The 27,096-nt window shown below is 58.0% G+C and overlaps 2 protein-coding genes across 6 annotated transcripts in view; one reads left to right on the forward strand and one right to left on the reverse strand.

Annotated features, from left to right (window-relative positions):
• Positions 1-1,429: 1,429 nt before the first annotated feature.
• KATNB1 (katanin regulatory subunit B1) lies at positions 1,430-22,575 on the forward strand. Of its 2 annotated transcripts, none has more exons than XM_043599310.1 (20): positions 1,430-1,569; positions 2,704-3,008; positions 7,416-7,546; positions 10,577-10,694; positions 15,952-16,052; positions 16,668-16,709; positions 17,334-17,417; positions 17,639-17,754; positions 18,179-18,250; positions 18,412-18,562; positions 18,664-18,854; positions 18,969-19,099; positions 19,511-19,561; positions 20,423-20,490; positions 20,630-20,749; positions 20,840-20,989; positions 21,274-21,350; positions 21,431-21,505; positions 21,758-21,874; positions 22,174-22,575. In XM_043599310.1, exons 2-20 carry the CDS (start codon positions 2,969-2,971, stop codon positions 22,304-22,306), a joined length of 1,968 nt encoding a protein of 655 aa, XP_043455245.1. In that variant the 5' UTR covers positions 1,430-1,569; positions 2,704-2,968; the 3' UTR covers positions 22,307-22,575. The 2 variants fall into 2 exon arrangements, with proteins under 2 accessions (XP_043455245.1, XP_043455247.1); XM_043599312.1 differs by lacking the exon at positions 1,430-1,569 and adding an exon at positions 1,930-2,576.
• Positions 22,576-23,558: 983 nt separating this feature from the next.
• The window catches only part of KIFC3 (kinesin family member C3), a 43,264-nt gene continuing 39,726 nt past the window's right edge, over positions 23,559-27,096 (reverse strand). For 3 of the 4 annotated variants that reach the window (XM_043599307.1, XM_043599309.1, XM_043599308.1), the window contains 6 exons: positions 26,505-26,628; positions 26,172-26,301; positions 25,852-26,081; positions 25,496-25,630; positions 25,067-25,175; positions 23,559-24,265 (listed from right to left, as the gene is read on the reverse strand). In XM_043599307.1, the coding sequence (XP_043455242.1) occupies positions 24,240-24,265; positions 25,067-25,175; positions 25,496-25,630; positions 25,852-26,081; positions 26,172-26,301; positions 26,505-26,628 (754 nt within the window). In that variant the 3' untranslated portion in view covers positions 23,559-24,239. Of the gene's footprint in view, positions 24,266-24,455; positions 24,485-25,066; positions 25,176-25,495; positions 25,631-25,851; positions 26,082-26,171; positions 26,302-26,504; positions 26,629-27,096 lie in introns of all 4 variants that reach the window. The other variant, XM_043599306.1, reaches the window with a different exon arrangement.

Consider the following 27,096-nt stretch of genomic DNA (forward strand, 5'->3'; position numbering starts at 1 on the left):
GCCTTATTCTTAAGAGGTACGTGCTCAGCATTTTAGTGCCACTGAGGGCAAAATGTCTTGATGTTTACAACTTTCAAATCACTCAGCAAACATACATACATGAACAAAGCAAATACGGAAAAATGTTAGCAAGTGTTGGATTACCCACCAGGTGAATTGTACTATTAAAACTATCACACATCATTGTAGAATTCTTTGCAAGTTTTCTCTGGGAAGTTTTTCACAATAAAAAGTTGAGGGGAAATACAGAGTGGACAGCTTTGATCAATCAGATTTTATTCTGCTCATCTAGTCCTCTTTTGATACCTCTCTCCACCCACTTCCCAAAAGTACAACGTGAGGGTGGACCCTCTGCCTCTGTCTGGCAGGGGGTGCAGTACCATGGAGAAATCCGCAGATTTTGCTTTAACAACAACGGTTCAAATCCGGACACCATTCTTTTTTATCGTGTGGCCTATTACAAGCGCGTTAATCTGGACCTCAAGTTTCCTTATCCGTAAATCGGAACAGGAATTCCTACTTTTTAGGATTGTCAGGTGCGTTACAAGAGATCAAGCTGCCCTGAGCTGCAGTGAGCGGCTGGCGGATAAACGGGGAGGTTCGGGGGTCTTTAGGCACCAGGTCCTGGGCATCACCAGTGGGCTCGAGTCCCTAATGAGCGGTTCCTAGGCGGCCTGGCCACGTGTGGGGCCCCGGCTCCAGCCGGTCACGGCCCTTCCCTAAGCCCTTCCTGCCCACGAATCAAATGAAGCCGGCCTCTCTCCGATTTCTGGTTGGTGGTGCCTTTAAGGTGGCAGCCCACGCATCCATTCACCGACGCCGGGCCGTGGGGCAGCACCCGGGATCTCCACTCTCGGCTCGCACCCGGGATCAAGCTCCGTCTCCCTGAAGGTCTCCAGTCCGAGCCAGAGAAGAGGAGTAAAGTTCTTAGACCAGCGCAGCACCGCCCCCGACTAGAGGGAAGGAGCAGGAACTACCGCAAAGTGATAAAACTTCACCTCCTCGCCCCCCTCCAAGATGGAAGATCCGTGACTTCACGCTGCTCCCGATGTCCCCGCCCCATTGGCTACTTGGGAACTGGGTTTTCCAATAAGGCTTAAGCTTATTGGTTAAATTGGGACGGTTGCTAAAGCGATTGGCGCAGCCGGCATTGGAGGGCGGCTCGAAATGCTTTCAAACGCGAATTAAGTTTGAGGAAGAGAAGGAAAGCGGAGGAAAGGGAAAGTTTGAGGTGGAGGCGGGACCAAGGAAATGACAGCCCTCATTGGTTAATTAGAAGCTGAGGGGAGGCTCTTGAATTCTCCTTCCTCGTGATTAGTCCCAATTCAGGAAAAGTGGGCGGGTACTTAGGAAAAGCGGCAGAAGCGCCTTCTTCGATTGGTCAAGCCTGGCTGGAGGTGGAGCGCTCGCGGCGGCTCATTGGTGCGGGTGGTGAGGAGGGCGGGGCTCTGAGCCGGAGGTTTTGTTGTGAGGGTCGGTTGTCAAGCAGCGGCCAATCAGGGCAGGGGATGGAGGCAAGTGGGGGTCGCGCCTGGAGAGGAGCCTCGGCCTCCGGAGCCTCAGCTGCAGGTGGAGTGGGCGAGGGGGCGAGGAGGAAAGGGGGCCTATGGGCCTTGGACCGGGCCACTCCAGGCCGGGCCGAGCCGCGCCGTGGCGGAGAGAGCTCCGGGCGGGGGGAAATTGGAGCCCGTGCCCCGCAAGCCGAGAGGAGTGGGAGGATTTGGCGAGGCCGTGGGACCAGCCCCAGCCTCGGGACGGGAGGGACTGGCGGGACGGGCTTGGGAGAAAAGCCGGGAGGCCGGAAGCGGAGCTGGGGGTCTGCAGGAGGATGGGCGGTGAATAGGGACACTGGAAGCAGGAGAGTGAATGAATGGGGGGATACTGATAGCAGAGTGGGGAGGGAAATAAAGGGGGTCTGGCGAGGCAGGGGTCAAGTTAGGGAGCCCAGGAGACAGGATATGCACGGATGGGGGACACAGGCAGCAAGGAGAAAGGGAACAAACGGCGGACTAGAGAGGCAGAACTGGGGAATCCAGGAGAGAGGGGACGGACAGGAGAGGGTTCATGGGAAAGAGGCTTGGAAGAAAAGGGTAGAAGGCTTCATGAGGTGGCCTTTTAGAGTTGAGGAGTCCTACCGACTCATGCCCAGACCGGAGACCTAGTTACCAGTCTGTCCTTGGGAATTGCCAGGGCCAGGAGTAGTTTCCTTGCCACGAACGGAGGGATTGGACCCTCGGGGCCCTCTTTGAGATTCTACCCAGAGAAGACTTAAATGCCTGTCTCTGGAGTGCCTCTCTTGGGCCCACAAGCTTAGCCTCTGACTCCACCCCCTTGCCATAGCGTCAGACACAGCAGTCATTCCCAGAGATCTGTCTGAACTGTGGACATGTGGTCTTCCCCGCCCCACTGCGGCTGCTGCACTTCAGGCGGCCAGCCTCCTGGAACAGAGCCTCCTCCCATCCCATCATCCCGGCATCTGGGAGCACCTTTTTTCCCTGGGTCTCAAGTCACCCTGCCTGAGGTGCCTCCTTCAGATTCTCAAACCCGATTGGCAGCTCCTGGCTCTGGTGGCTTTGGTGGGTGTCTCTTTGTCAAGTGGCCTTGGTGATCCAGGGAGCTGCAGCTGTAGTTCTGCAAGCCCAGAGTTTGGCGAACTCATACCAAGTGTTTTCTAACAAGCCATCGTTTCTGTCTGTGTTCCAGCCCAGGGTTGAGCTGAGATGGCTCAAGCCTGACATTCCACAATCCAGGATCCTGACAGGCACACACAGGCTGCTGCTGTGGCTGCTGTGAATGATTTAAAACCAGGAGGCAATCCGGAGCTGAGAGTCGAGGCATTCCCTCTGCCTGGATGTGTGGGAACTCCTTGCCAACTTGATTGGCGGATCCTGGGGGGGATCCACCCCCACCCCTGGAGGAAAGCACAGTCTATTTTGTGGGCAGAGCTTCAGGTGCAGCCGGTTGGAGGATGGCCACCCCCGTGGTCACCAAGACAGCCTGGAAGTTGCGTGAGTGATTTTCTCTCTTTTTTTCTTGCTCACCCCGTTTATTCTGTTAGCTGCTTGTTGCTGGAGAGCCAGAACCCCCAGCTTTGTCTCCTGTTCTTGGCACAGAGAGAGACTCCCAGCTTTGCAGTAAGATACACCAGGAAGCAAATCATGACTTTGGCCCTTCTTAGCTGGGTGACACTGGGCAGGTGACTTAACCTCTCTGAGGCTTAATTTCCTGTCTGTGTAGTGAGATGATCACACCTACATTCCAGAGTTGCTGTGAGACCCAAGCGAGGTGGTGAACATAAAAGCAGCTCTCAGCGCAGTTAGGCTGACAGGCGGGATTAGAGAAATGCCAAGAGGTGTTCTTGGCATTTGCAGACATCTCATGAGTCGGGCTGCCCCCATGAGGTGGGGCATCTTGGAGCGGGGGTGGGGGTGAGAGGGGAGGCTGAGGGGTGCTGGCAAAAGGGTCTGGAATGTGACTGAGCAGCAACATCACCCACCTTCACGTTATTCTCCACTAGCAGTTCTAAACGTTTTGATCTTTGTACCTCTTTTTACTCTTAAAAATTGTTGAAGACCCTGACGGCTTTTTGTTTATGGGAGTTATCCATATTTACACGTTAGGAATTAATACCCAGACATTTTATTTTATTTTATTTTATTTTATTTTATTTTTTCAACATTTTTTATTTATTTTTGGGACAGAGAGAGACAGAGCATGAACAGGGGAGGGGCAGAGAGAGAGGGAGACACAGAATTGGAAACAGGCTCCAGGCTCCGGGCCATCAGCCCAGAGCCCGACGCGGGGCTCGAACTCACGGACCGCGAGATCGTGACCTGGCTGAAGTCAGACGCTTAACCGACTGTGCCACCCAGGCGCCCTACCCAGACATTTTAAAACACAGGCATACACAGTCAAACATGCCATTTGTGATGATGTCATCACATGTCTTCCCCCCCAAAATCCCATGTATGCTTGTGAGCAAACGAGAGGGTAAAAGTCACATACCATCTCGGTGTTATTCTGAAAATAGTTTTCTCTTGGATCCCTGGAAAGGATCTTGAGGATCCAAAGGTCCCTCTGACCTATAATAACTGGTTGGCATAGATTTGCTGTGCCCACACTGGTCACCTTTTGCTATGAGCTCTCCCTGAGCTGTTTTCGGAAGCTGTGCAAGGCTCCTCTGAGCTGTTTTCAGAACCTGGGCAAAGCCCTTTGCTGGATCTTAGTGTCCTCATGTGTAAAATGAGAAGTTTGGGCAGTTTCAAATTGTTCTTAGCCCTAGGGTTCTGGGAGAACCCTGTTATGGACTCCCAAGGAGAGTACAGTTTGGACAGAGTGGCTCTGTAATTTTGGGGCTTATATATTCCCTCATAGCTGGTCTTTCCTGAGCATAGAATCAGGCACTGAGGAGGCAGTCCGGAGGGGGGGTGTGGCGTGCAAAATAGATGAGGTCCCTGTGCAGCGGGGCTCAGAGCCTGGGGAGAGCAACAGGCAGGAATCAAATAACCACACCCCTCCATTTCTCCTTCTCTGATTCCAAGCTGAGACCTGTGCTTCAAGTCCATTAACTAGATAATGGTCAGGGTAGGGGAGTGCTTAGGCTGCCTAAATAGCACGTACAAAGGCCCTGGGGCAGGAAGCTCGGTATGTTGGAAGGGCTCAAAGAAGGCTGCCGCACGGCAGTGGAGAGAGTGTGTCACATGAGGCTGTTGGGGCCTTTGGGGGCACTTGTCCACGGGACCCCAGCCCTTCTGAGGCCCTGGCTTTATCTTGAAGGCAAGATCAAGCCATCAAAGTGTTCAAACAAGAGGTAATATGATCAGGCATGTCGGTTCTGCTGACAAGTTCATGTGCATAGCAGCCGTCATGAGTATAAGCTGTCTGAATATCCAAAGCCAAATGATCCCTGCTCCTTGTGGCTTTAGAATCCAGCAAAGATCAGAAGGTGCTAGGCCAGTTTGGGTCATTGAAACCCAATTCTCTGCACCTTCCATTTAGGATGCAAATCCTCAGCACCTCTGTCAGAATGCAGTGTCCCTGGCTCTAGCTGGGACGTGGGGCCCAGGTTGTGCCAACTCAGCTTGAGAAACTGGCACAGGCCTGGGCCAGAGGGTGGAGCAGCAGCCATCAGCCTGACCTGCCAAGAGATGCTGTGAGGAATTTTATTTGTTTGCACTAAAATTCGGTACCCAGGCCTGGGCCATTGGTGGTTGCTGTCCTTCAGGCCAGAGGGAGAGTTCTTAGGCCAGTGCCCCATGCCGAAGTCTCCTCTGCCTGGTGCCCATGGTGTACCTCCCTCTCCTGCTGGTCCCCGGCTCCTCCAGGGGCTCCAATCAGGCCAGAGACCCTGGTCAGGCTGCTTAGAGGGGAGTGAGCTGAGCCCCTCTAGAAAGACCCAACCTCCACATCCTTCTTACCCCAACATCTGTGGTTCTTCGAGAGGGATGCCATGTCCCAGGACCCATCTGATCAGGCTATAGCATAAACACAGGAACCTTCTCACTGTCGTTCCCCACATTCTCCCCAGTGCTGGGCCTGGAGCAGCTGCCCAGGAAACATTTATATATGAATTAAGGGGCAGTAGTCCTGAGGCCCAGAGAGGGGTGGCAGTGTGCCCAAGAAAGCCCGGTGAGGTGGAGCCTAGCCGGAGGTTTCCCTGGGAAGGGTGAGAGCCAAGGTAGACACCCAGGCCTTTAGGTAGGTCACAAGTGGAGGGCAGTGTATGCAGGCAGTGTTTTCAGAGAAGGGGAGAAGGCCCAAGGCTTGGGAACTGAGTGCTCAGGGAGAAGTTGGGTGCTCTCTTTCTGGGTTGGGAAGTCACTAGGTCCCAACAGAAGCTCTTGAACAGACAAGAGTCTGTGGCCAAAGCCCCAGAGCACCCCAGGCATCTGTCCCTACATCTAGAGGACAGAACTGCCCGTAGTTGAGATGCAGATTTGGGAGGGACTCAGCTCCCTTGAGTCCAGTGATGGGGTTCCCGAGGCCTCCGCTGACACGTGGGCCTCTGCTGGGGCTGGACTCAGCCTGTGCAGGGCTTTGGCCGGGCGGGGCCCTGAGGTGGCGCATCATCTGTGACAGTGAGCCTGGGGGTCTGGTCCTCAGGGCAGTTTTGATGACATCCCCTCTGAGCCACACTTCCTGACAAGCAGCCTTCCTGGGCCCCATTTCCCACCCGCCCTGTGGTGCGAAGCCAGTGCCACAGAGACCCCCAGGCAGGGTGGAGGCCGGAGCGCAGGAGAGGCCCTCTGTGCGACGACCGCAAGCCCTTTTCCTCAGCGTCACCCAGGCCGGCCTCCCGGTTGCCTCAGGGCGTCGGCATATTGGGGGTTTCCCTATGCTGGTGTGGGGAGACCTGTCCTCTGTCCTCCTCATTCCCAGGAGGAAGTCACTTAGGGCCTGGCTTCGAGGCCTGGGCTGCCTCTTAGCTCCTTGCTCATGTTTGTTCCCTTTGGAGCACTGATGAGACCCTCTGTGGTTTACGTCTGCTTCCCCCGCTGCAGCTTCAGCAGTCCTGGCTAGGGGCCCTCATGGCCGCCCACCGGGGCCATACCTCCCACTCTGTCTGGTCAGCCCTCACTCCCACCCCTCACACCCGGGCCTCCCACCCCCAGGCACCCCACCCGCCTATGCCTGCCGGGGCCCCCAGTGCCCACTCTCTGTGCCTTAGCCTTGCTAACAACCACTGAGCACGGCTTAACAGAATGTTCTCAGGGAATCCTCAGCAACTCAATGAACCAAGCACTGTTATTACCTCCATTTACCAGAGGAGGAACCCAGCCCTCAGAGAGGTTAAGTGACTACTCTAAGGCCACACAGCCTACAGTAGCAGAGCTCAGACCAGAACCTGGTCCATGATTCTGAAGCTGGGGGCTGAAGCCCTGGGTGAGCTCACTTGGAGATAGCTTGTCTAGAGTTGACCTGAATGGTCCAAGTATGTTCTCCAAAGTGGGTTTATGTGTGTAGCAAGCAGCCCCAGAGAGATGCTTAGGTGGTATGTGGGTCAATATTTTTTCTTTTAATAATTGTTTTTGTTTTGTATTATAAAGTATAATGAACATATCAATCTCGTGACTTTATGAATTTTACCGCTTAATTGTCTTTATTTAGAAAGAGCTAAATACAAAAGGCAAGTCATTTTTTTAAGTTGAGCATGGTAAACATAAAAATACTATCAGTTTATATGCAGAAAAAGGAGAAAACCGTCAGGCCGGAGTGTGGAACAGGAATGCCTGAGGTTGAGAAATAGTCACTTCTGCCTCAGGTGCAAGGCCTGTCCTAGCAGCCAGGCCTCGGCTCATGGCAGGGTGTCACCAAAGGGGAGCTGTAGTGGGCAGAGCCCTCCGCCTGGGCTTCACGTGCCAGGACCAGGGGCCGCCTTCTCTGAATGCCTTTTCCTCCTGTCCTTTCTCGTGTAGAGGAGATTGTTGCCCACGCCAGCAATGTGTCCTCACTGGTACTGGGCAAAGCCTCCGGGCGGCTGCTGGCTACTGGTGGAGATGACTGCCGTGTCAACTTATGGTCCATCAACAAACCCAACTGCATCATGGTGAGCCTCGCTAGCCTGCGGGAAACAGGACAAAAGCCCAGGGAGGGGACGGGCTTGGGGAGCAGGGTGGGGTCGGGGCTTGGGGAGCAGGTGGCTTTGCAGGCTCTGTCAGGTCTAGGGCACCCGGAGGCTAGGGGGACACAGCACGACATCAGTGCCCACCTCCCCGGCCTGCAGCCATCTGCTCAAGGGAGGCCCAGGACAATCCCGATGGCTGGGACAGTAGCTAGCCCTCAGGAATGGGGAAGTCCCCTGCTGGTGGACAGAATTCCAGGGAGCCTATGTGAGAAAGCTAAAATAAGCCCATGGGCTCAAGATTGAGGTTTGCCCGCTGGCCCATCCGCCCACCTGTCAGGTGCGCTTGGAGGTTACTTTGAATCGTTCCCTGTCTCCTTCCACAAAAAAGATTTGAGGGCACCAGGTTGAAGCTGATTAGCGAGCTGGTTCTTTAATAACACTTTCTCCCAGTCACACAATGAATTCATTGCCCCAAACTGCCTCCAAAACAGGAAAACATAAAGGAGGAAAATACAAAAATGAATTATATCTATTTCCATCATCCAAAGACCACTACACGTGGTATTTTGGTCTATGCCCTTCTGGGTGCTGATACAGATACATATACAGGCATACATATACACACGTGCAAACGTGCACACATGTGCATCATAGCAATATATAACCATATATTTTTGGAGCACTATCTTATTCCTCTGTAGCCTGGAAAGATAACAGTCTTTATTGTTTGCGAGCATTTTCCGGTGTCAACAAATATCCTTCCACAGCGTGATTTTTAATGACTTCCTGGTATTCCATTGTAGGGATGAGCCGGAATTAGCTTAGCCATTGCCCTGTTCCCGGCCTAAAGGTTATTTCCAGTGCTGTGGCTCTGCTCAGCCACAGAGGGGAACATCCTCATCTACCTCAATCTTTGAACAGATCTGCGATGGTTGCATTATCTGAGGGTGTGCACTTTTTAAAAAGCTTTCGAAACATATTGCCAAATTGCCCTCCAGAAATCAATTTATATTCTTGCCAGAAGAATGGGGACCTGCCCTCCCCACCCCACCCCCCCCACGACCTTGCCAGCGCAGGGTATTAACATTCTTATGATTCTTGGCCACGTGAAGGTAAAGATAAGGGATAGGAAGTGATTTTTTTTTTTTTTTTTTTAGTAGAAACTTAATCACCTCAGTATTTCTGTGAGATGCAGCCAAGAACTGAGATCCAAGCTGAATCAGGGCCAGGGTAAAGAACAGAATTGAAATTGCTTTGTTTCGCTTCACTTTATTCTTGGGATTCAAGTGTGTCCTACCCCCACCCCCAAAATGCCCAAGTAACACATACTGATTGAAAACGAATCAATAAAGACCAACCAAAATGGACGTGAGGTGACCCCATGCTCGCATCCCCCGCCAGACGGTGGGGGACCCCCTTCTTACGCTGGGGTCAGCCTGCAGGCCTCCCCCCATGTCTCCCCTGCTTACACACTGCATACCAGGCCTCTCAGCTCCTCACCCCCACCACCTTCTTGCTCACCTTCGGATTCAGGCCCATGCTACGCCCCCTGTAGACGGTCCATTTTTACCTGTTTGTGTGTTTCTGAGTATGTGTGAGCTTCGTATAGTTCAGTATCCAAATGATCCAGGGTAAGCAGTGAAAGGTCTTCTTTCCTCCCCCGATTCCCACTTTCTTCCCTACGGACCACCACAGCACAGTTTCTGATTAGTTTATATCCTTCCAGAATTTTCCCCCTTCTTTTTTTTGTTTTTGTTTTTGTTTTTTTAATATACAGACAGTATTCTGTATACACCGTTCACCTTTTCTCACCTGAAGTGTCATGAAGATGAGTCTTTATTATAATTCGGACGGTTCCCTCATTCATTTTTATGGCCAAGTAATAAGTTTTCTGTTGCATGGAGGACCACAGCTTAGCTGACCAATTTCCTCCGATGGGCACTTATATGGCTTCTAGTCTTTTGTGTAAAAGATTCGCTGCGGTGAACGACCTTGTGTCTATTTTGTTTGCCATGTGTTTGAGCGTGTGCAGAGGAGGCCCCCAGAGGTAGGGTTGTGGCATGCAGGGAATGTGCATTTCTAAGTGTGACACATTTTGCCCACTGGCCCCCCATGGAGTTTCTACTCATTTATACTCCTACTGGTGACGTCTGTGAGTCACACAGGCTGCTTGTGACTGTCTGGCCTTTGGGTAGTTCTGCTGGGGAGCAGTTTCCCCTGCCATCTCCGCCCCTCCCTCGGAACATCGTCTTAGCAAACAATGTGCCTCGAGGTGGTCAGTGCTGGGCGGGGAGTGACAGATGCCATGGACTTCACATTCCAGCCTTCTCTCCAGAAAGCTGGAAATGCCAGCACCTCCCACCCCTCTAAGGGGCTGGGCTGGGACCTGGCTTAGCCCTGCCCCAGCCCTGCCCCAGCCCTGCCCCGCTTTGGCCTGCGCTGAGTTGGATGAGAGTTTTTAACAGTAGAGTCACTGCCAAGCTCTCTGGGTTCCACCAGCCCCTGCCTGGGAGTGTGGCCGGGTTTTCCGCCAGGGGCAACCCCCGGGGATCCAGGCATTCCAGAGGGGTGAGGTGTGTGCCATTGACCAGCCGGGCCTCGGTTCTGTCAGGGTTTCTCCTCCTGAGGAGCATGGCCGGGCAGAGTGGGAATGGAAGCAGAGCCTAGGTGGAAGCAGAGCTTAGTGGTTTGGACTCAGGGCTTCAGGGTCAGCGGCTCCCCTGTAAGGGGCCCAGGGCCATTTGGGCAAACGATGTCCTCATCTGGGGCACACCGGGCAGCAGGAGGGGTTTGGAGCGTGACCGGGCTCTGGCTCCCTTTGGGCCCTGGAGGCCGAGGCCCAGAGAAGTGGCTGCCCAGCCTGCGTGCGGGAGAGCCTTGGTGTGGCTCCGTGGAGCACAGCCTCCCTGCTGAGCCACCTCTTGCTGATGCCCTTCCTGGGGAGCCAGAAACTGGGGCAGCAGCGGGGGCTTCTCCACACAGTGCCCTGAAGCCACTACCCTCTCTCCACAGAGCCTGACAGGTCACACGTCCCCAGTGGAGAGCGTCCGCCTCAACACCCCGGAGGAGCTCATTGTGGCCGGCTCCCAGTCGGGCTCCATCCGCGTCTGGGACCTAGAAGCTGCCAAAAGTAGGCATCTGCGTTTTCTTTCCCCACATGTACGCCTGCAGTCGTGTTGTCTCAGGCTCTGCTATGAGCTGTTTCCTCCGGGAAGCCTGTCCTGACTGTGTTGGGTGCTTCCCTCCTGGAAACCTGACCATACCGAGTGGCGACTGCCCGCCCCCGTGAGCCCGGCAGCAGCGACATCACTGCTGCCTCCGGGTGCTGACGCCCAGGAGGCGCCCAGGAGATGTCCCGGACACCTGTGGATGGGCGAGTGGGTGTCGGTGTGGATTCAGAACCTGGGAGAACATCAGGGGCTACGCGAGACACATGAACAAGTGTGGGGGCCCGTGGGGAGAACCAGGGTGCGTGCGCCGTGACGTGGGGGCGCCGCCTCTCAGCTCTGGGCAACCGTTGCCTGCAGGAATGGGGCCTAGGGCGGGTAGGTCTTCTGTCTCCTTGTGCTCTGTTTGTTTGAACTTGGTTTTCATCTTTATAGAAGTTGTACAGAGCTTAAAAAGCCAAATGCCGGCCATTCTCCAAATAATCATGACGGAAATGAGAAGTTCCCTCACTCCTTCCCATCCTCCAGGGGCCTCAACCTTCTGTCCTTCTGCCTCGTGTCTCGCTACCTCCGCTTTTCTGAGAACATGGTATCGCGGCAACTCCCGTCCCTTCTGTCCGTCTCTTGCTGCCTTCCTCCCACGGAAGTCAAGGAGTTAGCTCTGTGACGGGAGCCTGGCTGCGCCAGAGTCCACATTTGCCATCTTCCTTGGTTTTCTGCCTCTTTTCGCTGGAGCACGTTCTTTCATAGCTCACGGAGAGAGGGTGCGTGACGGGTTCAGTTTTAGAGACCATCCACGGCTGAAAATGACTTTATTCTACCCTCATCCTTGTTTATTTATTTTTTAGAGTTTGTAGAACTCTAGATTGGAAATAGTTTTCCCTCAGAATTTTGAAGGTGCGGCGACATCGCATGTTAGGCTCCTGTTTGGTTGCTGTTGGGAGACGCGTGCAGTTTCCTAGGTCCCGTATCTGCTCGCAGGCACTTTGTCCCGGTGTCCTGAGGTTTTGCAGTGGTGACCCTTGGTCCTATGCTGAATCCTTGCTGGGATCTTTCAGTGTGTAAACTTGCGCCTTTGCTTCCGGGCCACGTGGGGCGTCTTGCCTTCCCTCAAAGGGGGGGCTGCCACATGGCAGCCTGGGCCCAGTGTTGCCAGCCGTACAGACTTTTTATTTATTTATTTATTTATTTAGCCTTTTTTTTTTTTTTTAACGTTTATTCATTTTTTTTGAGACAGAGAGAGACAGAGCATGAATGGGGGAAGGTCAGAGAGAGAGGGAGACACAGAATCTGAAACAGGCCCCAGGCTCTGAGCTGTCAGCACAGAGCCCAACACGGGGCTCGAACTCACAGACCGCGAGATCATGACCTGAGCCGAAGTGAGACGCTTAACCGACTGAGCCACCCAGGCGCCCCGCTGTACAGACTTTTTAAAGAGAAGCTGGGAATCTGGAACTTTCAGTGGAATCCCCCCGTTTCTGAATGTTGACAGCTAGTTCAGTATTTTTGCAGAACACTATGCAGGCCAACAGTGAGAGGTCCAAGTAAAACCTGTTTGCTCGCTGCTTTTTGCCAGTGCCAGCATGCCGGGCGGAGGCCCTCCGGTACCTGAAGGACGGGAGAGGAAACTGGCCGGGGTCTTGCTGAGGTTGCTTTTTCCAGAAGAGAGCCCCCTTGCCTGGTTGAGACCCAGAGGTCTTTCTGGGCCTCTCCTGCGGTGTGTGCTCGACCTCTGCTGTAGGACAGCAGCCGTCAGCCACGCATGCCCAGTGGCCAGGTTCTCTGTGCTCAAGAATAGCGGTCTTCTTACGTAGGTGGTCCTCAAGAGAGATGTCGCCCCTGGCCCTTTTGGGTGATGCTTGCCCACCCGGTGATGGGCTGCATGTGCAAGACAAAGCCCCTGAGATAACAAACCGGGGCTGTGAGCTTAGTGTCTTGGCTGTGCGTTCCCACTGCCCGGCCACACGCGGGAGCCAGGCAGGGCATGCTGTGCTTGGGTGTTGCTGGACTCCGGGGCCGGGGAGGAGCAAGCTCCGGCTGGCTGGGCTCCAGCTGAGAAAGCAGAACGGCTCGGGCAGAAGGCAGTGTGCCTGGGAAGTCTCTACCTGGATCAGAATCCCAGTGGACAGCACCGGCCATTCACCATCCACTGAGGAGCAAGGGATGAAAGGGAGGAGCCAAGGGTGCCACGCTTTCTCAGCCGTGACTACTTCACACATGAGGGAAATGTGAGGAGCTGGAGGCAGGCAAAGAATGAAGACCGACGACCCGTGGGATTCCCGGGCCCTGGGCTCTCAGTGTTTGCTACTCTACAGGGAGCTCATTACAAACACATGGCCCAGACCTCACTCCCGGAGAACCCGATTCAGTAGTGGCGTGGGCCCAAATCTGGCTTTCAGTATGCTTCCAGATGATTCTGATGCAGAGCCAGGTCGGCAGGGCCCCCTCATTTGACACATGGGCGAAGTGGGGCCCAAGGAGGGCCCCCATAAAGACTCCGTGGCTGGGGTGGCAGAACCCGGGACTCAAATCCTGGCATCAAGACTCCCATCCTAGTGCCCTTCACCCTGCCACTCGGGGGGTTCGATGCTGGGACGGAAACCTGCCGTCCGCAGCCTTGGCGGGAAGAGCTAAGACCTCAGGCCGACCTCCACCCCTCCCATCACAGCTTAAGTGAAAACAACGGGCCAGTTGGCATCCCAGGTGCACAGGGGCTTCTAAAAGGGCTGCCTGACTGTCACGTGGGTTGCCTCGAAAGGCAGCCCATCACTGGAGGGTTTAGGCAGAGGTCGAACGGCTACTCAGCTAGGACGCCTTGGAGGTCCTCACACCGGGCAGACGGATCCAGGACGCCCCTCCACTCTGCGACTCTGGGATCCTGTGACCGAGCCCTGCAGTAGCAGGACTTCCAGGGGCCCTCCCGGGACAGAAGAGCAAGGGCAGAAGTCACGCCAGAAGAATGTGGTCCTGCCTGCTTTCCACAGCGCAGCCAGAGGGCAAGGGTGGGTCAGCCCGGCCATCCCACAGGAAGGTAGCCTGCGTTTCGCGAATCTGGCCCACACAGGGGTGGAACCGGCCACATCCTCTCGGGGCAGGGCTGGAGTTTGGAAACCTTGCCGTGGGGTGCAAAGCAAGTGGGCTGGGAGGTGGGCGTGGCCTGGAGCAGGGGCTAGCACACGTCTGTACCCTCCGGCCCCGGATTTGGCCAGCAAAACAGCCCCTGAGCCCCCCGTGGCATGTGACAGCTCCAGAGAGTGGGGAGAGGCAGCCGCTCAGGTTTTGGTGGTTGAATTAGATAGGCAACAGATGTGGTGGTTGAATTAGTCAACAGATATCAACAGATGTGTGCCTCGTCACACTCTGGAGGAGCTAAAAATGGGTCGGTCCCAGCTTGGCGCCTGACAGGGCCTGCTGCAGAGTGGCAGCGAGTAGGATGGGTGGATGTGGTGGGCGGGGGGCGGAAGGCTGCACTTTGACCTCAAGGCAGATAAAGACCGGAGCAGCTCATTTGATCCTGCCCTTAGGTGCACCTGGCTCCGTGTTAGGAGCCATAGACGAATGAGCGCCCTTGACGCAGGTAAAGGGTCACGTGGTGAAGCATGCTTCTCAGGATGCCGATGCCTGCTTTAAATTCTGGCTCTGCGCCCTGCTGACCGGCCTCGGGCAGGTTGCTTCACCCTCTGAGCCTTAGGTCCTCGCCCACCTCCTGTTGGTGTTTGGGGGCGGTGCTAATGTGCTGATGTCATTCAGGCTGTTCTCCACACACCAGAAGTGCTCAGCAGATGTCCTGGGGACGAGGGAAGCGCCCAAATGGTCATGGGCACTGAGGAGTCATCACTGGTGCCAGAAGACAGAGAACCAGGATATGTGCTCTGAGGCCAGAGGACGGGCAAACGTTCCATTGGGGGGACAGAGGAAGCAGCTTTCGTGCAGAAAGGAATTACAGGAATAACTGTAGCTGGCATCATCGAGCACTTACTGCGTGCAGGCCCGTGCTAAGCACCTTATGTCTACTTTCTTAACTCTGATCATGACCATTACGAGGCTCAGATGGGGGTAAGGGATTGCCCAGGGTCACGTAGCAAGCAAGGAGCAGAGCCAGACTGCTCCCTTTTCTGTCTGGCTCCGAGTCCTGCACCTGGACCTTGAGGGAAGGAGGCAATCATACACTAGACTTTGTTTAATTGACCTAGTACTTGGAGCTCAACTCTCTTGTCCCTAAAGCATTATGTTTGGTCTGCTTGAACACCTCCAGTGGAGAACTCACTACCTCACAAGGCAACTGTTTCACCTTGGCTCAACCTAAGGATGGCTGGATTCCACACCCCTTGGCCCCTACACTTATGGGATGATCAGTTTCATTCAGGTGGTGAAATTATAAATCTTTTAACAAGCAAGACACTTGAGGCCAGAGACAAGAAGCAAATCTGAGTTGTGCCCGAAATACTCTGAGATAGAAGCACAAGGTTTGCCTGAGGGTCGGGCTGGGCCTGGCCACCGAGCTGCCTGCAAATGCTTGACGGATGGGAGCCGAGGTTCCCCAGGGCAGCAGTCATGTCCTCCTTGTGTTCTCAGTTCACATGGCACCCGTCCCATCCTCACAGCCACCCTCCAGATCCCTTGGACATGGGGCCGGTGTAAGGACCACGGCCACTCCAGGCATGCCCTCCAACTGCCCTCGTTGGGGCCTTTGCCCCCTTTTTCCCTCCGCCTGATATCCTCCCTTATCCTCCACCCACTGATGTCCTATTCAAATACCACCTCCTCCAAAAAGCCTTCCTGGATTTCTCTCTTCAACCAAGCAGCTTTTCCCCCAGCATGGACCTCTCCTGCACCCCTCTTCTGCCTCAGCTGTGGCGGGGGGGCCCAGGAGAGCGTAAGTGAACCGAGTGCAATCGTTGTCCGGCTCTGCTGACTCTAGGGCAGCATCCTTGTGAGCACACACTGGGACGAGCCCAGGGGCGTGAGCTACAGGGAGCGTGCGCTACATTTCCTGGGGGTTTAGGTAATGACAGGAGTGGCTTCATCTATCAGGAGGAAAATAGGAAAATCAGTCGGCGTGGTAGGACCCTGGTTGATCTGTCTCCCTATTTTTAAAATCGCTGTTTGGGTTTGCTGTGTGGTTACCATGGAGGCACACACACAAGTGAACGTGGCAGCCCTTCCCCCACTGGGTATCTCGCTCGCCTCATGCCCCGTCTCTGCTCTCTTCCTGGACAGTTCTTCGCACACTTATGGGACACAAAGCCAACATCTGCAGCCTGGATTTCCACCCGTATGGCGAGTTCGTAGCCTCAGGTTCCCAGGACACGAACATCAAGGTGCGACACTGTTCTGTGCCCCGTGTCTCCCGCTGGGCCAGCAGTGGGCCCTGGGCTGTGTGTCGTACCTGAGGACGACACAGGTAGCTTTTGGCTCATTGGGGGGTGCGTCTTCCCTCTGGTAGTGTCTGCACCTTCCAAGGAAGAGGGATGTGGAAACATTTGCCAGACATTCTCAGAATGCCCAGCTTTGGGGCACCTGGGTGGCTTGGGCAGCTGAGCATCCGACTTTGGCTCAGGTCATGATCTCATGGTTCGTGGGTCTGAGTCCCACGTTGGGCTCACTGATGTCAACATAGAGCCTGCTTCGGATCCTCTGTCCCCTCTGTCCCCGTGCCCCTCCTACTAGCTCTCTCTCTCTCTCAAAAAGAAATAAAAATTAAAATGTAAGATTTTCAGCAAAAAAAAAAAAAAAAAACCTCACCTTTAGTGAACAGTTTCCAGAACCCTGTCGTTTTGGGGTATAATGACCTGGGGGTGCCTAGAACCCCTCTCTGCTCATGGCTGCACACCGCCCTCTGAGCTGGGCACCAGGACTGAGCTTGGCCCCTCGAGGCCAAGCCCACCTTGGTAATGACCTGTCCTGACTCTGCCCCTCTGCTCTTCTCCCCACAGCTCTGGGACATCAGGAGGAAAGGTTGTGTCTTCCGATACAGGGTAAGGAGGGTGCCCTTTGTCGGTCATTCCGCAAGCACCATGCAGGCGTGGAGCATGGGGTAGTGCCCAGACCCTGGCACGGGGGGTGGGGTGGGGGCGGAATTCTGTCCCATATGGGTGACGATGTGGGAAATGAGGGTCCAAGTGAGAAACGTGAATCTAGAGCGGAGCAGGAGTGCTGTGGGCGGTCCACCTGGGTCCCCCGCTTTCCATGACTCCTCCCAGAGCCGTATTTACCAAACTGTGCTCCGTACTCTGGCTTTGTAGGCAGATGACAGGTGTCATTAGGTGAAAAGCATTCCTGTTCATATGGGTTTGGAAGCACCGAGTTTAGTAAGTAATTTTGGACATTTTTAGACCCTTGACATTAAGAGGGGACACGTACCTCTGCAAAAAGAGGCATGAGATATGTTGCTTTCCAAACTAATATGAATGACCGATAAATCTGGATTTCCTGGAGCATCCTGCAGGACCGGGAGTCCTGAGTGCATGAGAAGTGTCCCTCTGTGACACCCTCCGTGACCCCTCCCTCACAGGCCTGCTCATCAAGGGCGGGGTGGTGAGGAGGGAGGCCCGCTGGGCCTAGGCCCTTACGGTGAGCTCGGCGCTCTGTCCTCTCCTCAGGGACACAGCCAGGCTGTGCGGTGTCTGCGGTTCAGCCCCGACGGGAAGTGGTTGGCATCGGCCGCAGATGACCACACAGTGAAGGTAGCTCCTGGCCTGACCTGGGCCCGGGGTGGGCTGAGGTCTGCTGATCACGCTCGGCCTGGGTCCTCTGCTATCCCCCCCACCCCCAGTCGGGCTCGAATATCCCAAGCCTGTCAAGAGCGGAAGGCGGCTCATGGATAAAGAGCCGGGGCGGGAATAGAGGGAGAGCGGGCAGACGAGGTCCCAGGCCGGGTCCCGACCTCCCTCCTGCCCTGCCCCAGCTCTGGGATCTGACTGCTGGCAAGATGATGTCCGAGTTTCCTGGTCACACGGGGCCTGTCAACGTGGTGGAGTTTCACCCCAATGAGTACCTCCTGGCTTCTGGCAGCTCTGACAGGTGAGGAGCAAGGCCTGTGACCCATGACTGCCACCTCTCATCTCTGTCCTCTGTGTGTGTCTCTCTGTCCCAGTCCATCTTTGTCCCGAGGTGTCCTATGCCGGTGATGCTCTGTAGACCGAACTGACTTCCGGCCGTGCCAGGGTGGGGTCCTGGTCCCATCTCACCCCCAGCCCTGGTTCCCGGGCCCCAGCGTCCTGGGCCGTCATGGCGTGTCCAGATCTAAAGCCCATGCTCACCTCCCACCTGCCATGGCCCCTCGCCTGCCTGTGTAGGGTCAACCCCTGGCCCTAGGCCTTGCTCTTGGTGGCCACAACCCAGAGGGACGGGCGTTTGCAGAGAAGCGGGCTTTCCAGGCCCCGGGCCCGCATGCAGGCTGGCACGGGGCCGCCGGCTCCCCGGCACAGCCTGGCTGCCTTTGCAGGACCATCCGGTTCTGGGATCTGGAGAAGTTCCAGGTGGTGAGCTGCATCGAAGGAGAGCCAGGGCCTGTCAGGTGCGCAGGCAGCTGGGTGGCGGGTCTGGGCCCTCCTCCGGGGCCATGGGATGTGGGTATGGGTGGGCCTTTCCCGTCCCCGCTTCTGCTCCCTCTGTCCGGGGCTCCCCACAGCCTTCCTGGACTTGTTGGGACCCACGGCCCACTCTCGCCTGGCCCAGGAGCGTCCTCTTCAACCCCGACGGCTGCTGCCTGTACAGTGGCTGCCAGGACTCTCTGCGCGTCTATGGCTGGGAGCCCGAGCGCTGTTTTGACGTGGTCCTGGTCAGCTGGGGCAAGGTGGCCGACCTGGCTGTCTGCAACGACCAGCTGGTGAGAGAGCCACCCACCGCCTCCCCCTCAGGCCCTCATGTCCCCCCCCAGCCCTGCTGGGGTCCTGCCCTCCCGTACCCCAGCTCTGCCACTTCCTGCAGATAGGTGTGGCCTTCTCCCAGAGCAACGTCTCCTCTTATGTGGTGGACCTGACGCGGGTCACCAGGACAGGCACCGTGGCCCAGGACCTTGTGCAGGACAGCCGGCCCCTGGCGCAACAGTCAGCCCACCCTAGTGCCCCGCTTCGGCGCATCTATGAGCGGCCCAGCACGGCCTGCAGCAAGCCGCAGAGGTAGGGTGCTCAGGCCCCAGAGGGCTCAGGAGGCGGGCCGGCACTGAGAAGGCTTTGGGGGACCGGCCCCAGCTGGCCGGGCCGGCCTCCTATCGGCTCGGCCCCGCCCCACAGGGTGAAGCAGAACTCGGAGAGCGAGCGCCGTAGCCCTAGCAGCGAGGATGACCGGGACGAGCGGGAGTCTCGGGCCGAGATCCAGAACGCCGAGGAGTACAACGAGATCTTCCAGCCCAAGAACAGCATCAGTGAGGCCCGCCCCCGGGCCCCTGCCCAGCCCGGGGCCCCCATCTGTGCATGGAGGCCAACGGTGCTTTATGGGGGACGGTGTGGATGTCGCTGTGCTTCCGAGGCTTGATTCTCAGCTTACACCTGGAACCCAGGCTCTGTCCCAGGTCTTCAAGGCCCCAGCAGAGGCCCCGCAGTCACTCATTGCCCCAGCCCATCCCGAGCAAGGGAAGGCCCCATAGGGGCATATAGATGGGAGGGCGCAGGCCTGGGATTTCCTGGGACCAGGAACGGGGTCACAGGTCTGCAGCTGTGTGTGCACCTGGGGACCACCTTCTGTCCCCTGTGTCCCAGGCCAGCCCGGCTCTGAGGGCTCAGGCAGGAGGCCCAGGCTGGCCATTATCAGTCCCCAGCCCTCCTTGCCTCTGCAGGTCGGACACCACCCCGAAGAAGTGAGCCCTTCCCGGCACCCCCCGAGGACGGTGAGTCGGGCGGCGGAGCTTGACCTCCCAGGGTCACCAGCTCCCCAGGCCTCATCTGCCGTGGCACCATCTCCAGTTTCTCTGGGCTCACCCAAAAGCACCTGCTGTGCGCCGGCCCCCTGCTAGGCCCTGGTGATGGAGCATGAGCAAGGCGGGCAGGTGCTCCCCCCAAGAGCCCACACCCTAGGGAGGAGGACAGACGGCAGACAGGCAGCCACACTGCTAGGTCTGCGGATGGGACGTGCTGTGGAGGCAGGGGTGTGGTGTGCTGAGAGAGGGCCCCTGTGGGCCGGTGGAGAAGAGAGAGCCAGGAAAAGCAGCAGGTGGGAGGGAGGTGGGAGGGGGGCGGGTCTTGGGGTCTGGGAGCCGGAGGCCAGCCCCCACGTCCCTCCCCTCCTCCACCTGGCTTCCTCTTCAAGGGGCCATCTCATCATTCGCCCTCAAGGTGGTATTTCCTGTGCTTCCCACTCACCATCTACTCACTGCATGTCCCCACCCCCACCCCCACTCCATTCCCAGTGAGGTGACAGGATGGCCACTCCTGGGAGCTCCCTGGGTCCCATCCACACACCGTACTTGATGCCTGCTTTCTGCCAGACTTGTGGTGGAGTGGGTGGAAAGGGAGGGGACAGGTCTGACCCCCACCCTCAGGCCTTCCCAGGAGCCTCCCACACCTAACCCTCCCCCCCACCCCCATCCCACCCCCCCACTGCTGATGTCTCCTTCCTCAGCTGCCCCACTGGTTCCTGCCCATCTCCCCCAGTTAACAGGCGCCACCCAGAGGTCCACCACAAGGCCTGCCTTCTTCCCGCCCGTCCCTCCGGCCTGACCTGACCCAGAGACCTTTCTCTTTTCCTCCAGACACGGCCACAGCCAAGGAGGCGGCAAAGCCCAGCCCACCCATGGACTCGCAGTTCCCGGTGCCAAATGTATGTCTAGGTGTAGAGGGCGCAGTGTGGGGCTGGGAGAGGGGCCGAGGTCCCCAGCGAAGGTCGGGGCCTCCCGTGCCGGGGTGGGCAGACAGGGAGGCCTCAGGCTGGCTACCCGCTGAGCTCTGGACCCTACCAGCTCGAGGTCCTGCCCCGGCCCCCGGTCGTCACTCCCACTCCTGCACCCAAGGCCGAGCCTGCCATCATCCCTGCCACCCGGAATGAGCCCATTGGGCTGAAGGCCTCTGACTTCCTGCCCGTGAGTGGGGGTCCAACCTGAGGGCGGGAAGGAGGCCCACGGGCAAGGGCGGAGCTTCACCGCCAGCACGTGGGCACCCGTCCCACACAGGCCGTGAAGATCCCCCAGCAGGCGGAGCTGGTCGACGAGGACGCCATGTCGCAGATCCGCAAAGGCCACGACACCATGTGCGTGGTACTCACCAGCCGCCACAAGAACCTGGACACCGTGCGGGCCGTGTGGACCACGGGTGACATCAAGGCAAGCACCACCTTTCCCCTAGGCGTTGGGCTGGCCGAGAAGAAGGCTGCGCAAGGCGGGGCAGAGGGGCTGGGTGGCCCCTGTCACCACACTGGCTGACTTCATATCCCATTCTGCCACCATCGTCATCACAAGCCGCCATTTGTCGAACACCTCTTGTGGGCCTCATGGTCATCACTTTAGGTGCAGTCTTGTTAACACCCCACGACAAAGTCCATCACACCACACCCAGGCAGGGGCCGCTGTGTCCCCGGTCCCCTCTGACAGGTGCTCTCTTTACACAGACGTCGGTGGACTCAGCCGTGGCTATCAATGACCTGTCGGTGGTAGTGGACCTCCTCAACATTGTCAACCAGAAAGCGTAAGTCGCTGTGGTGGACGGGGCTGGCAGAGTGGGCCGGGCCCGGTGCTAAGGGCCCACGTCCCCCGCCCTCTCCCCAGCTCCCTGTGGAAGCTGGACCTGTGCACCACGGTCTTGCCGCAGATCGAGAAGCTTCTGCAGAGCAAGTACGAGAGGTAGGCGTGGGGAAGCCACAACTGCCTCACGTCAGGGAGGGGAGGGGCAAGAGGCTCCTTCGGGGACGACGGGAAGGACCCCAGGGCTGGTGCCCGTGTGAAGCGGCTTTGCAGCTCTACCGTCCCCGCCAAGTCGGGAGAGGCTGCACTGAGAACAAGCCTGTGCTGTCCCTGTTCCTCCGTCTACCCCTCTTTGTGGACCTTGCTCTCTGTTTATCTTTCTGTGGTTCCATCATTCATCTGCCTCTGAAGCTATGTCCAGACTGGCTGCACCTCCCTGAAGCTGATCCTGCAGCGGTTTCTGCCCCTGATCACTGACATCCTGGCGGCCCCGCCATCTGTGGGTGTGGACATCAGCCGGGAGGAGAGGTGAGGGGCCCAGCCGTGTGTCGGCATTGGGATGTCGGGGTCCACGGGCCTGGGGGCCCAGCCTGCTCAGCGATGGCCTTGCTATAGGCAGCCTATAGAGGAGGTTGTGCCTGGAACAGTGGCTCGGCCGTGTTACCCCCTTGGGATGGGGGTGGCTGCAGACCGGGCTCCGTGGCCTGCTCTGCCCTGAGCCTGGGCGTGGCCTGGATGAGTCCTGCGTCCTGGCCTGCCTCCAAGAGGAGGGCGGGAGTGGTCTGACAGAGGCCCTGGCACTTCAAGCGCTACCTCTCTGCCCACAGACTACACAAGTGCCGGCTCTGCTACAAGCAGCTGAAGAGCATCAGTGGCCTCGTCAAGAGCAAGTCGGCTCTGAGTGGCCGCCACGGCAGTGCCTTCCGCGAGCTGCACCTACTCATGGCCAGTTTGGACTGAGGAGCTCTTGGGTCTGGCCTCAGCCCCCACTCCTGTTCCCTGTGCACTCCTGGGCCCGTGAGCCTCTGCCTGGCCTCTGCTGCAGCCCTGCGGCCATCCTGGAGGTGGTGGCGCTGGCCCACTGGCCACCTGCACAGCCCTGAGCTCTCAGACAACTCCCCAGCAGTGGCTGCCCAGCTTTGCCAACTCCCGCTTCTTGGGGCAGCAGAGAGCGCCCTGGGGCTGCTGCTGTAATTTATAAGGTGGATTTTATTAAATTTGTAACTATTCCCTGGTTTGTTTGCCTGGAGGGGCATTCTCTGGCCACGTGGCGCTCTCAGGCCCAGGGCTGCCTGCCTGGCCCCTCAAGGAGGAGACCGCTCCCCTTCCCCGAGGCAGTGCACCAGGCAGAGTGGCCAGCAGGGGGCAGCAGAGTGCCAGGCCTGCAGGAAGGGGCAAGTTCAGACCTATGGGGGGGCAGCAGCTCCCCCCTTTTATGGCTCAGGGAAACAGGCGAGGGGTCGCCCCCCCCACCGGCCCATCCCTTTGTCTCAGCCACACTCCCAGCTGTCCTGTGGGTGCCTCCAGGGCCAGCCGACAGCTGTAAACTTCAGGGTGCCAGGACCCCAGCCTCACAGGTTGGCCGCCACAGAGCCCACCTCCCTCCCCAAACCACTCCCCCTTCTCTGAGAGGCCTCCAGGGACAGGACTGGAAGGGCAGCTGCCCTGTCCTCCAATGAGGGCTCTGAACTGTGTTCACTCCCTGCAGGATCCCCCAGCACTGATCCCTTGTGCTCCTTGGCAGCAGCTGGTAGATTCGCCCCAGTTGGAGAGGGGGCCCCACTGAGCCCCTGTGCAGTCCCCCTCGAGGCCAAGACCAGGTACAGGCTGACAACCCCCACGGCAGGGGGGTGGGAGTGGGGAGTTACTGAGCTTGTGGTTGGGGTCCGGTAGCACTGGGAGGAGGCTGGCACCCACCTACAGCTGGTCCACTTAAGGGGCAAGGCCAGGACCGAGGGGAGCCAGGCTAGCCCAGCCCTACCAGCTGTGGCTCTCAAGCCTTTGAAGAGCCATCGCTTCCCATCTTCTAGGATGGAGGCAATAACGTGTGGCTGGGCCAGTTGTGACAAGGGTGGCCAGGGGGCACTGGACCTACTCGGTCATGGCCTTCGGGAGAGGCCAGGAGGGCTGTGGGTGACCAGCTAGCAGTGTGGAGCCGAAGGCTCATCCCCATAATCTGACCAGGGCCTCAAGAGACCAACTGAGACCACACTTGTGTAAAAAGGTTTTTATTTTAAGTAAAAATGGCTAAGCTTCCAAAAGTTCTTAAATAGGATTTCAAAGGGGGGGAAGATGTCAAGAGGCCAGTGAGCAAGGAGAGAGCCTGGTACCAGGCAGATGAGGGGAGCAGCAGAATCCCCACCCACTGGCCTCCTGCCAGCCATAAATATAGGCCGGCCCTCGGCGGGGAGGGCCGTGCCCCTATGTACACCTAGAACACTATGTACATGTCCAGCACAGGGCCCGTGTGTGGCCAGGGCTGCCCCAGGGTGCCCACCAAACTGCCCGGGTGTCATGGTTCCTGTGCCCCCCGGGGGCTCCTCAGCACACCCACTAGAGACAGGGCCCGGCAGGCGGGGGAGAGTCAGACCAGGCTGGGCGAGAGGACCACCTTCCTGCATACTCCTGCCCTTCCCATGAGGGCCTCCTGATGGCCCGGGCCTGCCAAGCAGAGTGGGCCATCCCTACCCTTCCGGCCTGTGCCACTTGAACCCACAGCCACGGACGAGAGACACCATTTCCTTCTGAGCATGTTTCTCATCTCTGAGTGGAGACGGGGTGGAAGAGGTGCCTCCACCCTGGCCTTTGCCTCCTAGGCTCCCAGTGCTACAGCAGGAGCGGGCCAGCAAGGCCTCACGACCCAGTCCCCAGTCTGGTAGGGTGGACACGTCCATCACACAGGCACCGGCCTTGACTTCCCTGCAGGAGGGGGAGGAGGGGGTTCGTCAGTCTCTGTGCATAAGGGCAGGAGGGAGCCAGGCAGAAGCGCACAAACAGCAGGCAGCAGGACGGACCCAGCCCTGAGCAGCCATCTCCCCGGCACAGCCCTGCAACCCAAGATGGCCAGGCAGGTGGGCAGGTAGGCCCGGGCCACTGGCCCCACACTCACCTGGAGACTCTGCAGCCCCAGCCGTCAGGCTGAAATCAAAGCAACAGGCGTCTCACTGGTGGGCTTGCCTTGGGCCAGGACTCCCCAGGATCCTGCTGCCCCTACCTCTTTGCACTCTAGCACCTGCCAGGCCCTTCTGTGAGTGGGGCCAGGCAGGGGGCTGGAGCTCTGCATTCCAGTCCTACGGCCGGGCTCACTCCTCACCCGGGACACGGGCTGGTCCCTGCCCCCCACCCTCCCTAGGAGCCAAGGCCCAGAACAGGGGGTTCCTGGCCTGCTTTGGAAGGTGTGTATTGCTGGAGCCCTGCCTGGGAGAACTGGGTCCTGGGCCTCAAGTCAGTAGCCCCGCTAGGAGCCCGAAGGGCTGCTTCCTCCTTACACTATTCCCTCTCCAGGGAGCCTGTGATTTCCCGTCTGTGAAATGGATCTAGCACAGTCTGCCCTGACTACTTCCTAGGGCTAGAAAAGGTGGTAAAACAGGTTCTGGATGGGTTTTATAAACTTAACCAAAAAGGAAAACAAAAAGTCCATTCAGGCAAGGGCAGTCCAGTGGCTATCCGCCCGTAGGGGAGGCTCACCCACCCACCCTGGCCCACTCCCTAAAGGCTCACCCAAGGGCTGCAGCTTCCTCCGGATGGAGCCTGGGCGGCTGGTGGTCCCGGAGCTGGGGGCTGAGTGTGCTCGTGCCGAGGGCTGTGGGGTCTGGCAAGCCGGCTCCCACTGTGGGCAGGGGTGAGCAGGTGGGCGGGGGCCGTGGTCCTGGCTCCCCGCCTCCACCGTGCTCAGTTAGTGCAAGAATTACATGAGATAATACATGTAAAGAAGAAAATGAGTTATAACTGAGCACCTGTGTGCCAACCTGCAACCGGGACCTCCCCAGGTTATCTCTGAGGTCAAGGCGAAATATTCAGACCAAGGCTCCCAGGTTCAAGTTCTAGGTCCACCCCCTTCTGGCATCTTCCCCTCTCTTGCCGCTCTAGGCCGTCTCCCATCCCAGATCCTCCTTCCTGCCCAAGATGGGCCCGTGGCAGTCACCATACCTCCAAGTGCTCCTGGCTGGACCAGGACCCGAGCTCTGCCCTGCGGGACCCAGGGCCCAGCTCCACAGAGCGCACCCTCTCTGCAAACTTCAGGGAATACAGCGTCTCGCTGGTGTTCTTCTCCACGGGGGACACCTAGGGGACACGAGAGCTCACTTTCCACCCAGGCCAACAGGCCTCCCTGACAGAACTGGAGGGGGCAGCATGCTCACTGACTGAAGCTGCAGAGGACGAGGGTGGCCCTTCCCTGCACAGCCTGATGTACGGGGGCCACAGGGGGAGGGCGTCCCTGGTCACGGTGCTGGCCAAGCCCGACACACGAAGGGCCACCGTGTCTGGCCAGCCGAGGCCCTCACCTGCACCACCATAAGGGTCTTGCTGTCTCCACTGAGCGAGTCCTGCAGCAGGTAGGTGAGTTTGGAGTTGCGGAAGGGCACATGGCCCTGGCGGGAGCGCAGGGCGGCGATGACGTCCCCCAGGGCTGACAGCGACTTGTTGATGTGCTGCGCCTCCCGCAGGCGGCTGCCCTCAGCCCCTGACTTGCCCACACGCTCCGAGCCGGCCAGGTCCACCAGGTTCAGCTTCCCTGTGGGGAGGGTGCCGGGCAGGTCGAGGCCGCCCCAGTGGGGGCAGGTGCCAGGGGTCTTCGGCCAGGCCGCCCGGCGCCCTCACTCACCCGTGGTGCGGAGGCCCGTGCTGCAGTCCACCCCGCGCACCGTCACGATGAGCAGGGCGTGTGAGCGGGAGCTGTGCTCGTTCAGGTTGGTGAACTCGGTCGTGCGGTTGGTGTGGCCAAACTCAAACACCTGGCAGGGAGCAGGGAGGGCGGAGGCCCACGGTTTGGAGTGAGGTCTTTGCAATCACCCTGTCCCCGAGGAGGCTCACCCTACGCACTTCACAGAGGAGGAAACCTGCGGACAGGCTGCCTATGTCCTGCTCCCGCCCGGCCCCACTTGCATGTGGGGGCCTCCCCGGCACTTCCCTGCCTCCAGGTGCCCTGGCCTTGCACCTTGTTGATGTCCTCCACGCTCTGCACCCGGAACTCTGTCAGCCCCGGCACGTACAGCTGCCCGCTGCCGTCTGGGCACAGCCGGATCTCCAGCTTCTCCTGGGGCTCCTGCCCCAGCAAGTCCCTGTGGGGACAGACGACACGGTCACTCCCTTCTCCCACTTCTGCCTCTGCTTGCACTGTACCCCGCTCCCCCCTCACACCCTGAGGAAGCCTTCCTTAACCATAGGGCTAAGCCCCTCTCTCCTCCAGCTCCTTCCCTGCACTCAGTCTGCTGAGGGGCAGAGGCCAAATGTTCCCCCCAGTCTTGTAGTAGCACTACTCCCGCCCCCACGATGCACGGAGCTCTTGTGGGCAGGGACCCCCAAGTCCCTCACTCTCACTTATCACCACCTGGTGCAGCCTGCAGGGAGACTGGGTAGACTCGGCAGGAAAAGCAGCACCTGGGTCTGGTCTAGGGGTCCTGGGGGGACTGAGAGCAAGGCCTTCTCCCTGCTGCCTCCGGTGTGGGGCGGGGGCCGGGGACCACCCGATCCCTGGGCTGATCCAGACATGTAGCCCCGACTCCGACATTCGTCACACACAGCCCTGC

This window comes from Prionailurus bengalensis, chromosome E2, assembly GCF_016509475.1.
Source record: "Prionailurus bengalensis isolate Pbe53 chromosome E2, Fcat_Pben_1.1_paternal_pri, whole genome shotgun sequence".
Lineage (NCBI taxonomy): Eukaryota > Metazoa > Chordata > Mammalia > Carnivora > Felidae > Prionailurus > Prionailurus bengalensis.